The sequence below is a fragment of the Oryzias latipes genome, chromosome 22, assembly GCF_053564925.1.
Source record: "Oryzias latipes strain Hd-rR chromosome 22, Olatipes_Hd-rR_3.1".
Lineage (NCBI taxonomy): Eukaryota > Metazoa > Chordata > Actinopteri > Beloniformes > Adrianichthyidae > Oryzias > Oryzias latipes.
In genome coordinates, this window is record NC_136258.1 from 18,740,382 (window position 1) to 18,755,723 (window position 15,342).

Below are 15,342 nucleotides of genomic sequence, written 5' to 3' on the forward strand. Positions count from 1 at the left end.
TGAGGGGAAAATCCACCCTGAAGTACGGCTCCATGTATTATTCAAATGCATTGGGATTGTTTTCGTCTCTGCCGTTTTTGCAAACAAGGAGCTCTGTGTTGAGTGGAGACAGACGGGCCGTGTGTTTTCCGAACGGCCTTTTTATTCTGTATCTGTATAAACAACAAGACTCATGGAAGATCCTCTTCCTGTGGGCAAGTAGGGTCAATCGGACATGTGATCAAGTGTGTAAATGTCATTCTATTCTCTACACTGGAGGGGTTAGGAAGTCAAAACATGAATTAAAAAAAACCCAAACCAAAGCAAAACGTTATCTTTCAACACAATCAAGGATGGTTGTGACAGAGCATCAGTGAGGAAGCAGATTTTGTGCTCATCAATCAGCCTGAGCCTCTGTATGTGACGGAGATAAAACGGCAGCTGATGGATTGAAGGTGTAGTCATTATACGCACTGACAGACGGGTTTTAGTGGCTGCATGGAGAGGAGGATTTATGAAATTGTAGGAATGACATAGAAGAAATCATTTAAGATGGAAAAGGAGTTTTAATTTTTCATGAATTAAAAAATAAATTGACAGTTTTATATTTAACTTCAATATTTGATGTGCATGTACTAAAATACTTTTGTTTTGAAATAACTGTAGAAATCAACACTTTATGCACAATCTACCAATTTAGTGCCTTTCAAATTATTGTCTTTTTGTATTTTACATGTGAAAAAATGTCATATTTTATTTATTTTAAACCAATGTCATTCAGGACTTTAGGCAATAATTCCAGTTTTTTCCTAACATAAAAGGGAGAAAAGCGTCTCCAAACCAACACTAAAATGATTACTTTCCCCTGTTTGAATAAAATAATCACCAAAGCCGCCTGACTTTTTCCCTATAAAGTGGAAACAACAATAAATACTCATGAAAATCAAGTTTTAGTTTACCAAAATAAGACATTTGTTCAAATAGATTTAAAATCAATACAGAGCTTAAAAACATAGTTACTTTTTTTATTTTGAAGTCATCAAAGAAACAAAAGTCAAGCATTTATTTTATTGCAAACAAAACTATAATTCTATACTTTTTTATTTTACTGTACAGCTACGTGATGACAGAGTTGAGAGAAACAGGTTGTGGAGGATTTCTACTAACGTTTACAGAGGCATAAAGTACACTTATTTATCACAGTCACATAATTACAATGGAATATTTCAGAATCAGACGAGTAAAATAAGGCTGTTTCGAAACAGTTTGTGTGATTATGAATGGAAAAACAGTGATGACACAAGTGCCGCCTCCAAAGTCACAAAATTCAATCAGTCGGTCAAGAATGAACCCATTTCAGGAGCGTTTCAATGAACACACATTACTGATTAGATGTGGCATCCAAATTTGGAGCTTTTCAGCAACTTTCAGAGTGAAGACCGCTTAACATCTGCTGATATTTAGTGACCGGCTGATACTGATCACTCCTAAATGTGTTTCTGTATAATCCCAGCTTCATCAGGGGTTTCTGTAGTAAGGTCACGGGTATGACAAACCACTCCAAACCACTCCACTCGTTCTCACTGAAATCTATTTGAACATGGAGTTGAAGGCGCGTCCGATGATCAGCCTGCGGACCTCGCTAGTTCCTGCACCGATCTCATACAGCTTGGCATCTCGCAGGAAGCGGCCCATCGGGTAGTCATTGATGTAGCCGTTTCCACCTACACGCATGGAGGACAGACATACACGAGGCACGGTTAGAACACTGATGAAAATGAGGGAATGTTCTCCAACTGAACTCTGCTCGGGATGAACTGAGGCTCTGGGGCCACATCTAGCTTTTTTAAATTTCTGCAGCCCCTCCATTGTGGCTCTTTGGCTTTAAAGAGTAATGTTTACAGTTTACATGAATTGGATTTGTAGTCTGGAATAAACGGTTTCAGTTCATTTTGGTGAGTTATTTTAAAATTTTTAACATGCGAGTTGACTGAGGTAGACTGGCAGAAAAGTTTCCATTAGAATAAATTTAAAGCTCACAACAGTTCCTAGTTGCTGTTCAGATGCAAAGTTCTTAAAGTATATAAATTGCATTTTACATTTTGTATTACATTTTATTGGATTCTTTCCTTTGTTATGTTTATGTTTGATAGCAAAAATCTGCTGCAACAAGAGGATCTTCTTTAACACAGGGTGTATTTTATTTTGAAAGGAACTTAAAAGTACTCCGGTCAAAGAAGAAAAATTAAACTTGTTTATGTAGAAATATATAACAATGTTATAATTTTATTATTAAAAAAATTAAAAGCTACATTTTAGGAATGAATGGATGGCCCACAAACATGTAAATAAAGTTTATTTTTTCAAATGAGGAAGCTGGAATTTGACGTTTTCACTGGGTTTTGGTTAGAATTAGGTTAGGTCTTAAATGGCTTTTTTTGTGTTATAGACACCTGGCATAGACCAACAACATTACTAGAAAAGAAAACACATATGCATTATAACCTGAATTTAGAGGCAAATTCGCTTTCATATAAATGCACAAACTGAGCTCAGTGGAGTATGATCATTCAGAAATCACTTTTTGCACACTGAGAACAACACAAGATAGAAGAGATGTGATACTTCTACACAGCCCTCATCTTCACCTGTTATCACTTCCAACCGCAGACACAGATGGAACGATACCTTTGTCCCACCTCTGCGATTCACAAAAAGCCAGCAGAGTAGAAAACAGACTGTGGATATGAAGCGGAGCGGCTGCAGTCTTCACACCATAATGAATGAAAGCTTAGTGGATAGTCTTTATTCAAGAAACCGCTCTGAAGTAAATTGTGTTTTGTTATTGTGTTGTTTTTCTGACGATGTCTAAAGAAAATTCAGCTTAAAAAAAGCATTTCTGAGTATTTTTTTTTTTATTCAAACTGTTGTGAATCAGGAGCAAACGAAAAAAATGCAGTTTGAAAAAAAATATATGCTGGGCGAGCCACAAGATCACTGCTATGAGCTCTAAGCAACAGGGAAGGGAAGAGGGGCGGGGTTGCTCTGCGCCAACACTCCCGACAACAGCTTAGAGGAAAATTTCAAATAAAACATTTTGCAGCTCTGCAGAAACTATGTCCAAGAAAACAACACTTCTTTTTAATGTTTTGATTAGCATAAACATAATCAAAAGACCAATGGGAACGCTTTTACAATAGATGATGATCGGAGTGAGACTTTAAGTCGTGTAGAAGACGGGTCCGAATGAGACAGAGCTTCTAGAGGCTCCCAACACACATCCTGTCACCATTTCACTTTCATCAAAAGGTTAGTCTGCGGTTTCTCTTCTTCTTCTTCTTCTAGCTCTTTTAGAGTCTTCTGGGTCATTTCCTGTAGCTTTTTGGCCACAAAACAATGGTTTAGCTTGAAGCTAAATCATGAAAATGTTCAATATGTAAGACAAACCTGTAAACTTACTTGACATCAATAATTTTCATGAAAGGAAAGAAAGGAAAGAAAGAAATTTCAAGTCTGTCATGAAAGAAATTTTGGTATTTTTTATTGAAACCAAAACCTAAACTAGTTTCTATTAAAGTGAACTATTATAAGTTCTATAATGCTATCTGGCAATAAACTGAATTTTTTTCAAGCATAAACCCATTTTATATTTTCAACCTAAATGTGACAATAAACCGACCTTTATGTGCGTAGTTTAAAATGACAAGGTTCACAAAATTAAATCAGCTATTTTCATATTATTTGAATGAAAATTCAAAAGTCAACAAGTCAAAACAGAGAAACACTAAATGGAGGAGTTTTCCATTTTTAAGTTTCTTTTTATCAACAGAAACAAACAAACAAATTAAAACATTTAATTTTTTTTAAAAAGGATTCAAAAATCCTATGCAAAAAACACGTATTTTAAATCCTCTTATATCGAGATCAGAGGAAACTTGAGGTTGTTGTTTTTTTTGTCTTACTTCCAAATAAAGAAATGTAAGATTTAAACATGTTAAAAATTGATGTATTTTCATACTGAAGTACTGGATTCTTCAAACTGCGGCAACATACAAACACTGAACAGCACTATCTTATTTTCTTTGCCTTAAAAATAATGTCCTGATTGTTGTTCCAAAGCCATCCCTTCAAACACCTAGGAGGCCTAACTAGCTGGTCACCGTGGTTACGTGCTCAAAATTCCAATTCAGAGACATTATGTAAATAAGGCTTTCCTTTTGTTTTGATTTCCAACCATCTTTTTTCTGACAAACAAATGAAAACAGAGAAAACAACTTATAATCGTCTTATAAAATGTCTGTTTACAATGGACAAATCAAATAAATGGATTGTTTGGATTTTTCATTTTATTTTCTGACATAAAACTTGAAATACCCAAGAGAACACAAACTCTAAAAAGGTGTCTGAGTGATTCCTTTGGTTCTTACCCAAACACTGAATTCCATCCAAAGCAACTTGAGTAGCATTCTCAGCGCAGTACAAGATCACTCCTGCACAGTCCTGCAAAAGAAAACAAGGAATCAAAAACATGGAATCAGATTCTGGTAAGGAGAATCAAGATGTTTTGCTTTATCACTACAGTTTTCTTCACCTTTGCACTAAAGTGTCCTCTGTCACAAGCTCGAGCGACGTTGTACAAATACTGCCGACACGAGCTCAGCCTGGTGTACATGTCGGCCATCTTGCCTTGCATGAGCTGTGGGGAAGAAAGGGATTTTTCATGAGGACACCGCCACGACCGCCGACTTCCCCAATTCCAGCAGAAGTAACAAGATTTGACCAATCCCACCTGAAAGTGTCCGATTTTTTGTCCAAATGCTTCTCTGACGTGCATGTAGGGAATCGCGTTGTCCAAAACCGCCTGCATGATGCTGGAAAGTGATATTTATGATCGTTTTAGAACTATAACAAACGACGTATACTTATATAGCACTATTACAGACAGAAAGAAAAAAAACACACAAAAAACAAATGCAGCTCTGTGGGTGACTGCATGGAGCTAATTAGCCCTGCACAATAAATCACAAATTTATCGTTATCGCGTTGTTTTGTTGTTGTTGTTAGTTGTTTTGGTATTTCTTCATGTAGGGCAAGTTATACATTTGTCGCAATATTAATCACTAATATAGCAAATCGTGAGTTTTCCTCATATCGTGCAGCCCTATAGCTAGGGAAACCAACAAAATTCTTAGCGGTTCAACTGTGAAATTAAAAAAAAAAACAAAAAAAACTTTTTGTTTCTTCACTATAATCCATTTACACCAACAGATGACATGTATTAGTTTAAATCAAAACATGAATAAAGCTTGATTTAATCACACAGTTTCAGAATTCTCGATTTAGTCTGAAGCGCCTCACCCAACAGGTCCGGCTGCAAGCACCAGCCTCTCCAGATCCAAGCCACTCATCATCACATAGACGCCTTTGTTTAGTGGACCCAGCACGTTCTCCTCTGTGACGTTTACCAAGACAAAAAATACTTTAAGATGAGGACCATCAGACAAAACGCCAGACTTTTAAAGGCAAGAAAACTTTTAAAAGTCTCAAAGATCCACTTTACTAGATAATAGGCATCCTTCCTGAAGAAGGTATAGAGAAGAAAAAAGCTAAACTTATATGAATTCTTCTACTGGTGTCAAAAAAGACGATTACCTGACCTTGGTTTAAAACCTCACCCCTGACTCTTGCACAGTGGATGGAGGCTATGAAGAAAGTTTATTTAATGGAAAAAATAACGGCTGAACTTCATTTGAGGTCAGAGATGTTCTATGACTTATGGACTCCTGTGACTGAACACTTTGGTTGGCCAGATGGATACATTTTTGCAAAGTGTGTTTTTGCAATGAGACAGTTTTGTTTACCTTTAAGGACGGCTTATCCATTCATAATCGGCGCACAGTGTAATATTTTCTCTGTAAATTATTGGTTCATTTTTTATTTATTTTATTTATTTATTTTTATGCTTTTTGAATCCTGGGAAACTGTTTTTAAAAGACTCCTATTGATGCCTTCATTTCTGCTGAGATGCCAAATGTTCTTTGTTCATTTCGTTATGCTGTAAAAGTCAATAATTGATCTGCATACTTGAATAAAGTGTGTTCAAAAAATAAATAAATACATAAAAATAAAAAAAAGTCTCAAAAATATAACATAAATGCAGGAGAAGCCACCAAAACCAAAGAGAACAAACAGTTTTTAAATGGATCAATTGTTCTCCTCTGGGAGTTGGGTAGGTGGCGTATGCCCAACTGCTGGACTGACTGGTGTATTGGATCGCCTCTTTTGATCTCAGATCTTTAGCCACGCCCACCAGTAAATGGCATGGGAAACTGAATGGAGGTGTACAGTGTCAGGACTACACAAAACTGTCCCAAAAAAAGTGAGATCTTTCATTTCATGCCTGGAACTTTGCAGTCTTCAAAGACCAGCTCGCAGGTGTTGGACCCCCTCATTCCGAGTTTTTCTAGTTTCTGAGCGGTGGAGAATCCTGCCATGCCCTGATGGATGAGCACATTCACAAGTGTTTGCTCCATTACAACGTTTTTTTTAAATTTGTTTAATGCACTTCACATTGCTAAAAGGCTGGATTTACCTTTTCCACAATAAAAGCGGTGATTCCTTTTTGATAGGCACCGGGGTCCGTCTTGGCGTACACGATCAGCACGTCTGCGTCCGGCCCGTTTGTGATCCAGAACTTGTTGCCGTTCAAAACATAATGGTCGCCTGGAAAAGTTGAAGCAACAGAAATTATTCACCCCTTTCCGTTAAGTGAATTGTGAGGGAAACACACTCCATCAATCATTGAAATCGTCTTTACAAGAGAAGGAAACCGTGTTTTAACAGCTTCTTGGGTCAGACTCCATCGCGTGATGAAGCCTTTATGATAACACTCGACTCTGAAACCAATCAGTTTTAGATAAACACAAGAAAATGGATAACTTCTCAACTCTACAGTGGTCCCTCGCTATAACGCAGGTCGCCTTTTGTGGCCTTGCAGTTTTCTTTACGCAATTTTGCATTCTTTGATTTCAAACTGTGTTCTGCATCCTGATTGGCTGTTGACCTTGTTAATCTCCTCAATACCGACTCATATCTAGAGAATGCATTCATACATTTTTGTTTTCATTCTATAATACTGGACTTATTTTCCTATGAAGGTTGGAACTCAGAGTTTAAACAAGAGAGAAAAGTGTGAAAATGTTCAAATCTGTCTGATAAACGTATATAAAGTGTGCAGTCAGGGGTTTTACAGCCTTAACACATCAATAATTGTAGTAAAAAATAAAGATGACTACCTCTCAGATTGGTCTGTTACAGGTTATTTTAGAATGCAACTCCCACGATAAACAAGGGACTGTTGTAGATTCACTTGGAGCAATTCAGAAGTTTAAGATGCTTTTTACGCCTGATTTATACTCAAGTCTGTCATAAGAAACAGAAATAAAGAGTCACACAGACGCGACACAAATGATGTTAAAAAATGCAGCTTTAACCAGGAAAAGATCACAATCACTGAGTCAACATGACGATCATGAGGGATAAAGTTTAGTTTATTGAAGATGAACCAAGCTGTGAGTTTGAATTATTTTGCTTCATGTTTCATCACACAGTCAGGATGTTTTGTTTTATTTGCAGTTTAACACTAATTTATCATCTCACAAGATTTTAGACAGCAGATAAGAGTGGTGAAATTTAAAAACATACAAAAAATAACGCCCAGGGCGTCCCCTGCCTTCGCCCACAATGGGCGGGATAGGCTCCAGCAGCCCCGTGACTCCGAAAGGGACAAAATGGAAGAAGATGAATGAATAAACAAAAAATAACTTCCTTACTAAGCTGTAGGATTTGGGGCAGCAGCTCCGACCACTAAATTAAACCACCAAGCTAACAAAGTTCACAAAAATAAACGTATTTGGAAAGTTCCTTAACGCAGAAAAGAACCCGTTAGGAGACAGAAAAAGAGTCTTTGACCTAAAACTAAAAATAAATCTGAATTTAACAGACATAAGAACAGCAGACTTTTCTCAAAACATGGATTTATTGCTGTTCTCACACACCAAAACCCGCTTTGCAAAACATACAGCGACCAATTCTTTAATGCTACCAGGACGCTGCTAATAAAGTTGCATACATAATAGTAATGTTTATTATTTACTCAGGAAAAAAAGGTTGTGTGATGGCTAAATCGTTTTATTTTGTAGTATTCATCTGCCCTACCTTCATAGTCAGATGCAAGTGAAGTTGGCGTCTGGTTTTTAGCTTCTACTTTGACAGTTAACGGTAAATTAAGGTCAAATTGATTTCACATTTTATAGATCCAACATGAAAACTAGAAAATAAAGAATGTTTAAACCATCTGAAGATAATTTACAGAGGATGAAAATTTACTTTTCTCTCAAAAGTTAATGAAAGCCAAAAACTAAAATGAAAAAAAATTATGTCAATTTCAGCGTTGTGCAGATGCTGGGAGAAAAAAAAAATCATTCTAATATTAAACTGGTCCTGGGCTCAAAAAAAAGTTTAGTTTCATTGATCTAGGACCATAATCTAATATTTTTAATCAATGCTCATCAAAATGCAATCCAACAACAAACTTTTACTGAACTAAACTTTATTTCATACTTTTTTTTATTTAGTTTGGAAGCTTTTTAAAAATCTGGCCTGTTTACACTCCATACTTATTTAATCAGTGTTCATTCATAAAAAAAAAAAAACTTTCCAGAGTGCTACAGTTCAGTTCAGGAGCTACATTTACTCAACCTTTAACACTGGAGGTGTCGCCAGCCCTTCTGTCATACCATAATCACAGTGAATTAGCCAACTTTGACAGGGAAAAGAAAAGAAAAAAAGGCTTTTCGTATTGGCTTCAAGTGTTGGATTTCAGTGGAAGGCTGCTTTTCTGTGCTTCTGAATCTGCTGGAATGACATTAATTGTGCAGACAGTTGAAGAGTTAGGTAGTCAAAAGAATGTCAACACTGGAGATAAGGCCAAAAAAAACCCAACGTGAAAGCATTTTAGTCTCACTGCGTCTGCTGCGAGCTCACAACAGCTCGCTCTTTCACTGGTGCGTTTCAGTGATGATCATACTGTAAGCGTGACCCATATTTAGGAGCCAATTAGCCCACTTGGGTGTTGCAGCTGCCACACTTCAGCTGCTCTCTAAGTGGCAGAATGAGCGAGGTGCAGCATTGTAGTCGGGCTATAATTACACACTCCAAAAACGCATCCACCTCTGCAACAAACACACACAAAAAGGCCCCCAGAGCTGCAGAAACGGCTGCACACCTGAGTGCAAGGATGTGATCGATGACAGCCCATTATTATTGGTCCTACATGTGTGAATCAGGAGGGCGACGCACTCCTCACCTGACTTTGTGGCTCGGAGTTTCATGGACACAACGTCTGACCCGGCGTTGGGCTCGCTCATGGCCAGCGCTCCCACGTGCTCTCCTGACAGTAACTGCCAGAGTCATCATAGGATCATTCCAAATGACAAATCCAGTTCATGACAAACCAAACCAGCAGCTCTGCTTAGCGAGACCCTGACCTTAGGCATGTACTTCTCCTTTTGTTGGCGGTTGGCGTGACGCACCAGCTGGTTGACGCACAGGTTGGAGTGAGCGCCGTAGCTGAGAGCGATGGCTGCAGACACCCGGGACATCTCCTCCATGACGATGACGTGATCCAGGTAGCCCAGTCCTGTACCGCCTTCCTCCACTGGGGGAGAAGTACACTGTTTATTTCCATTTTTACAAATAAATGGTCCTCTAAATCGATGAGTGATAAGCTAAAAAAGAAAGAAAGTCCTACCTGGAGCTGTGATACCAAGCAGTCCCATGTCCCCCATTGCTTTCCAATATTCCTGCAGAGGGAAGGGTCACATGACTCACTCGGACAAAGACCCTGCTTGTAGTGCATTTATAAATGACCAACACAACAGCAGAGGTGTGTGTGAATCAACAGTTTTCCTCTGCTTTCAAAGATCTTCCATCCCAAACCCTGTGACCCCACTCCTGCAGACTCACCCGCATTTCTGGAAACGCATTGTTCTTGTCGATGTCATCTGCATAAGGAGCAAGCTTTTCTGAGCAGAATTTACGAACTGACTGCCTTAACTGAGAAAAGAAAAAGATAAACAGAGGGAGGTTATTAAACAAACCTGTTCTAGTGAACTTATTTAGCATTTTCAGATTGTGAGAGGGGAAAAAAATAATCTTAGCAAACAGTTTAGATCTCATCTAATAGGTTTTTCAACCTTGTGTCTGCATTTAGATATTAAGATATTTGGTTCTTATGCTTTGCTCAAATCTAAGAATTGAACCATCAGCTGCGACGAAAACGTTTAAGGAGGAGAATGGATAGAACAAAAAAAATCATTCAAAAGAAAAATGATTATAAAAAGAAATGTTTGTATAAAAAAACGCCCCTCTCACCCTTCCGCGGGTGGTTTCTCCTCCAAGCTCAGGTCCTCTACCAGAGGCCTGGGAGCTTGAGGGTCCTGCAGTATCTTAGCTGTTCCTAGCACTGCGCTTTTCTGGACTGAGAGGTCTGAGGTCTTTCCAGGTATCTGTTGTAGCCACTCCTCCAGCTTGGGGGTTACTGCCCCGAGTGCTCCAATTACCACAGGCACCATTGTCACCTTCACTTTCCAGGCTTTCTCCAGTTCTTCTCTGAGTCCCTGGTATTTCTCCAGTTTCTCATGTTCCTTCTTCCTGATGTTCCCATCGCTTGGTACTGCCACATCCACCACAACGGCTTTCCTCTGTTCTTTATCCACCACTACAATGTCTGGTTGGTTCACCATTACCATCCTATCAGTCTGGATCTGGAAGTCCCACAGGATCTTTGCCCTCTCATTCTCTACCACCTTCGGAGGCGTTTCCCATTTTGACCTTGGGGTTTCCAGTCCATATTCTGCACACATGTTCCTGTATATTATTCCAGCCACTTGGTTGTGGCGCTCCATGTATGCTTTCCCTGCCAGCATCTTACATCCTGCAGTTATGTGCTGGATTGTTCATGGTGCCTCTTTGCACAGCCTACACCTTGGGTCTTGCTGGATGCTGGATTTGGGATGAAACCCTCCATGTATGGTGAGGAGCTTTGTGTCTTAACATCTATGGTCTGTATCTCTTCCTTTGGCCATCTTATTATTCCTGCAGGGTCTCTGATAACTGGCTTTGAGGGTAGTGGGGACTTGAGGTCACATGGCTGAAATCATAGTCCTTTGCAAATGCTGCAAACTTAGCTGCTGAAAACTGAGGGCCGTTATTTGTAATCAGGATTTCAGGAACCCCGTGCCACATAAAAATGGCCTTCAGTTTGTAAATCACTGGGACTGCAGTAGTAGTGGTAAGGCTTGCCACTTCGATGTATCGGGAAAAATAATCCACTAGTATCAGATCCATGGCGCGGTTCCACTGGAAAAGATCGGCTGCACCACGCTGCCATGGCCTACTAAAGTGGCGTTGTCATGAGAGGCTCTGGTGCAATATGAACCTCCCGCACGCACACTGTGCAGTTTTCTACTTTGTTTTTGATTTGTTTGGTCAAACCGGACCAACATATGGACTTGTGTGCTCTGGCAATGCATTTTGTCATGCCCTGGTGACCTTCATGTACTCTTTCCAGTGTTTCCTCTTGCATGTTGACTGGAATGACAAGTCTTTCATTTTTCATTAATAATCCATCTGCAACGAGCAAGTCCGGGTGGTACTGCTACACTTGAAGCTCAGGTGGAAGTGTTTTTCTGCATGTAGGCCACCCTGATTGTACTAAATGTGTTAGTTTTTGGCATGTAGAGTCCATTTCCTGTGCCCTTCTGATTTATGTTGGTTTACTTTCAGATGCTGGCACCTGTTGCAAAATTTGGTTGATAGAAACACACACATCGTCTTCCAACTGCTTATCCTGCATTGTGGGTGGAGCTTAGATGGGTGCCCTGGACAGTGTGTCTGCCGTGATCAAGTTTTTTCCTGGAACGTGTTCGATTTTGTATGTAAAATGGAGTAGTCGTAACCTAAATCTTAGAATACGAGCTGGCAAGTCATCAAGAGCTCTGATGCCAAGTAGGTAAATGAGAGGCTTATGATGAGTTTGGATCAAAATCCATTCCTACCAGGTAAGACTGAAATCGCTCACAAGCCCAAATCGGAAAAAAAAGAAACCCTCTTTTTCGATTTGGGCATATCTGTGCTCTGCATTTGCCATGCTGCGTGACATGAAGGCCACAGGACGCCATTCACCCGTTGGTTGTTTTTGGGATACAACTCCCCTTAATCCAGATGTGGCTGCATCTGCTGCAATTTTGGTCTCTCTGTTTAGACAGTACTGGGCGAGAACTGTGGGTGAACTGGCGTAGCTCTTTAAAAGCGCGCTGTTGTGCTGTTCCCCGCTCCCAGCTGGAGTCTGCTCTAAGGGAGCTCTCTTAATGGCTGTGTGAGTTCAGCGACCCGTGGGGAGAACTTTCCAACATAGTTCAGCATGCCCACAAATCTTTTCACATCAGCAGCATCTTTGGGTGTAGACACCTCCATGATCGCTCGGATGTTCCCGGGGTCTGCTTCAATACCCTCTGCCGAGACGATGTGACCCAGAAACATGACTTTTTCTACAGCAAACTGGCACTTGTCATCGTTGAGAGTAAGTCCTTCCTGCTGGAGACGCTCTAACACTTTGTGCAGTCTTTGATCGTGCTGTTCCCGAGTGGACCCGAACACTAGTATGTCATCTGCATGACACACGGTTCCATCCAGAACTGACAGCCTTTGGGTCAGTCTCTATTGAAAGTGTTCCGGTGCAGATGAGATTCCAAACGGCAATCTTTTATAACAGTACCGACCAAACAGGGTGATAAATGTGGATAAAGGGACTAAATCTGGGTGTAGAGGTACTTGCCAAAATCCCGCTGTAGCATTCAGTTTTGTGATTACTGTTGCACCTGCAAACTTGGCCAACGACTCATCCACGGCCGGCAGTATGTGGTGCTCCCTGCAAACATATTCATTCAGGTGAGTCATATCTGAGCAGATCCTGACTTTGTCATTGGGCTTAGGGGCTGCAACCATCCCAGCGCACCACTCTGTTGGTTCCTCGATGGCTTCAATCACTCCCATTTTCTCCATTCTTTCTAACTCTGCCTTTACTTTGTCACATAAGGGCAAAGGGACTCGTCTGGGTAGCGACAAGGCATAAGGTTTAGCACCTTCTTTGAGTTTTATCTTGTACTCTCCCTTTAGGAGGCCCAGCCCTGTGAACACTCTGGGGTACAGATTTTTCATGTCAGCCTCAAGTTCTTTAACGTCGTCGACGATGTGCAGCAGGCCCACTGCTGAAACAGCTGGAAAGCCCAGCAGAGGGTTGGACAGTCTCTGTACGACATACACTGGCTGCGTTGTTTTCCTATCTTTGTATTGTATGACTGCATAAAACTGACCGTTTACTTACAGGGCTTCTCCACTGGGGCCACGCGGGGTTTTGTTTGCTTTGGTGAGCGGGCCATGTAGGTCTTTTGAGTAGGTGGCAGCTGGTATCACCGTCACATCTGCTCCTGTATCCAGTTTGAAAGTTACATTTTTTCCAGTTATCAGGCTGTCTTCCGGCTGAAACTGCTCCAAGAAACAGGGTGTCGTCCTCATCTTCAACAACTGCTCCGATTCTGCTCGATCTGCACACCGCTGCAAAATGTCCTTTTTTCTGACATTTCCTGCATGTGGCGTCTCGCGCTGCACAAATGTTTTTGGAGTGTGCAGGTGATCTGCCACAGCGTCCACATTACTGGTATTGTATTCTTTTTGATGATCACTCTGACTCTTTGTCTCAAAAGTTTTTCTTGTCTTAGAAAGTCTTTTTCCTAAACTTCAATATATCCACATTAGCTTCTGTCATGTCCATAAGATTTGTTTCTCTCACTACTGGTTGTTGTTTCTTTATCTCTTTATCTCTCTCTTATCTGTTGCACTGCCTTTTCCAGAGCTAATCCACTATCCATCTGACAGGCCTTGGTACTGTGTTTAGCCTATCTGTTATCATTTCGTCCTGCAGTGACCCATACAGGCAGTTTTCTGCTAAACTGCAGCTATGAAGGATTCAGCTGATTCCCCTGGTTCTTGGCTTCTTCTGTTAAAACGTGCTCTTTCATAAATGACATTTTGTTTGCCTATAAGTGCTTATGAAAGGCTTCTTTCACACTTGTACCTTTTGAGTTCATCGTCACTCAGGCCTCATTACACTAACTATAGAAATGGGCAGGGATATTTCAACTAATCAAATGGCTACTATGGACTCCACCCCCGCTCTCCTCCAATCAGCTTCCGGCAATCACACCTGCCAACAAATATGTCTGCCTGGATAAATATTATTCAAAGCAGCTTTCAAAGAACCCAAAATCTGCCTTAAAGACAAATTAATAAATCAGTGTATTTTAAGAAAATTTTGAATATATATTTGTTAATTATTAAGTAAAAGTAGTTTTAGGAGTACCTGGCATCCGTATTATGCATATTTTCTAACAGTAAAAATAAGCTTTTTTGTCTCCTTCCTTTGCTTTGGTAGCAAACTTTAGATGTAGCGCCGCGTGCACTTTATTAGCTCCGTCTTTTCTGCCAAATAACGACAACTGCATCTTTTTTATATATATAAATACTATCGAAAGTATAAAGAAATGTTTTTTGTTGTTTTGCCTCCCTGCTCTTTCACCAACAGACACGGAGAAACTTTGTTGTGCTAATAAAAGCCGCGCGATGAGCTAACCTGAATCTGCTCATCTGTGAGTCCGTTCACAACGTCGTCAACTGGGATGGAAGCTCCAGCGCATCCTCGCTTCACCACAGCCAGGTTAGATAACCTGGAGCAAAGACGCAGCGAGTTTCTGACGGCGAACATGTTGTTGCTTCAGGGGGATGAGGTCAAAAGGCTATGTGTGAGCTGGAAATTAGGTAAGAGGTCGAGATGTATCACTCTGACATAATTTTCATACTACCAACGACGTCATGACGTCACCCACGTCCGCGCTCTTCTTTTTTCTTTTCATTGAAGCTACGTAAAGAACGATATTGGCTTTGACGCCACCTAGTGGATATGGTGGGACCAGCCACATTTCTAACTAAATATGAGGTAAATTAGTCTTTTTTGAACACTAAATGGTTTATCAGCGTTAAATAAACTTTAACATTGAGCTGTAAGATGATCAAATAAGCATTTAATTTGCTTATGTAATATATACTTCATCATCTAATACATTATACTCCATATTTTTGTTTAATCTTTCACTAATATTAAAAAAAAATGTTTTTATGTCTATTAGAATATATGTTCAGAGACAAAAAGGTGTTCCCTTACAGAGATTTAAAAGGTAGTATGCT

General features: G+C 40.0%; 1 protein-coding gene and 1 long non-coding RNA gene across 2 annotated transcripts; one reads left to right on the forward strand and one right to left on the reverse strand.

The window, feature by feature from the left end:
- Window positions 1-983: 983 nt before the first annotated feature.
- ivd (isovaleryl-CoA dehydrogenase) lies at window positions 984-15,011 on the reverse strand. Its single transcript, XM_004082268.5, has 12 exons — window positions 14,732-15,011; window positions 10,006-10,095; window positions 9,791-9,842; window positions 9,528-9,697; window positions 9,347-9,440; window positions 6,572-6,702; window positions 6,380-6,476; window positions 5,338-5,431; window positions 4,769-4,850; window positions 4,571-4,675; window positions 4,407-4,479; window positions 984-1,703 (listed from the first exon to the last, which is right to left on the reverse strand). The coding sequence occupies exons 1-12, from the start codon at window positions 14,861-14,863 to the stop codon at window positions 1,570-1,572; spliced, it is 1,254 nt and encodes a 417-aa protein (XP_004082316.1). The 5' UTR covers window positions 14,864-15,011; the 3' UTR covers window positions 984-1,569.
- On the forward strand, window positions 13,621-14,892 carry LOC144988941 (uncharacterized). Its single transcript, XR_013653040.1, has 2 exons — window positions 13,621-13,759; window positions 14,684-14,892. It is a non-coding gene; the product is annotated as an uncharacterized LOC144988941 (long non-coding RNA).
- Window positions 15,012-15,342: the final 331 nt, after the last annotated feature.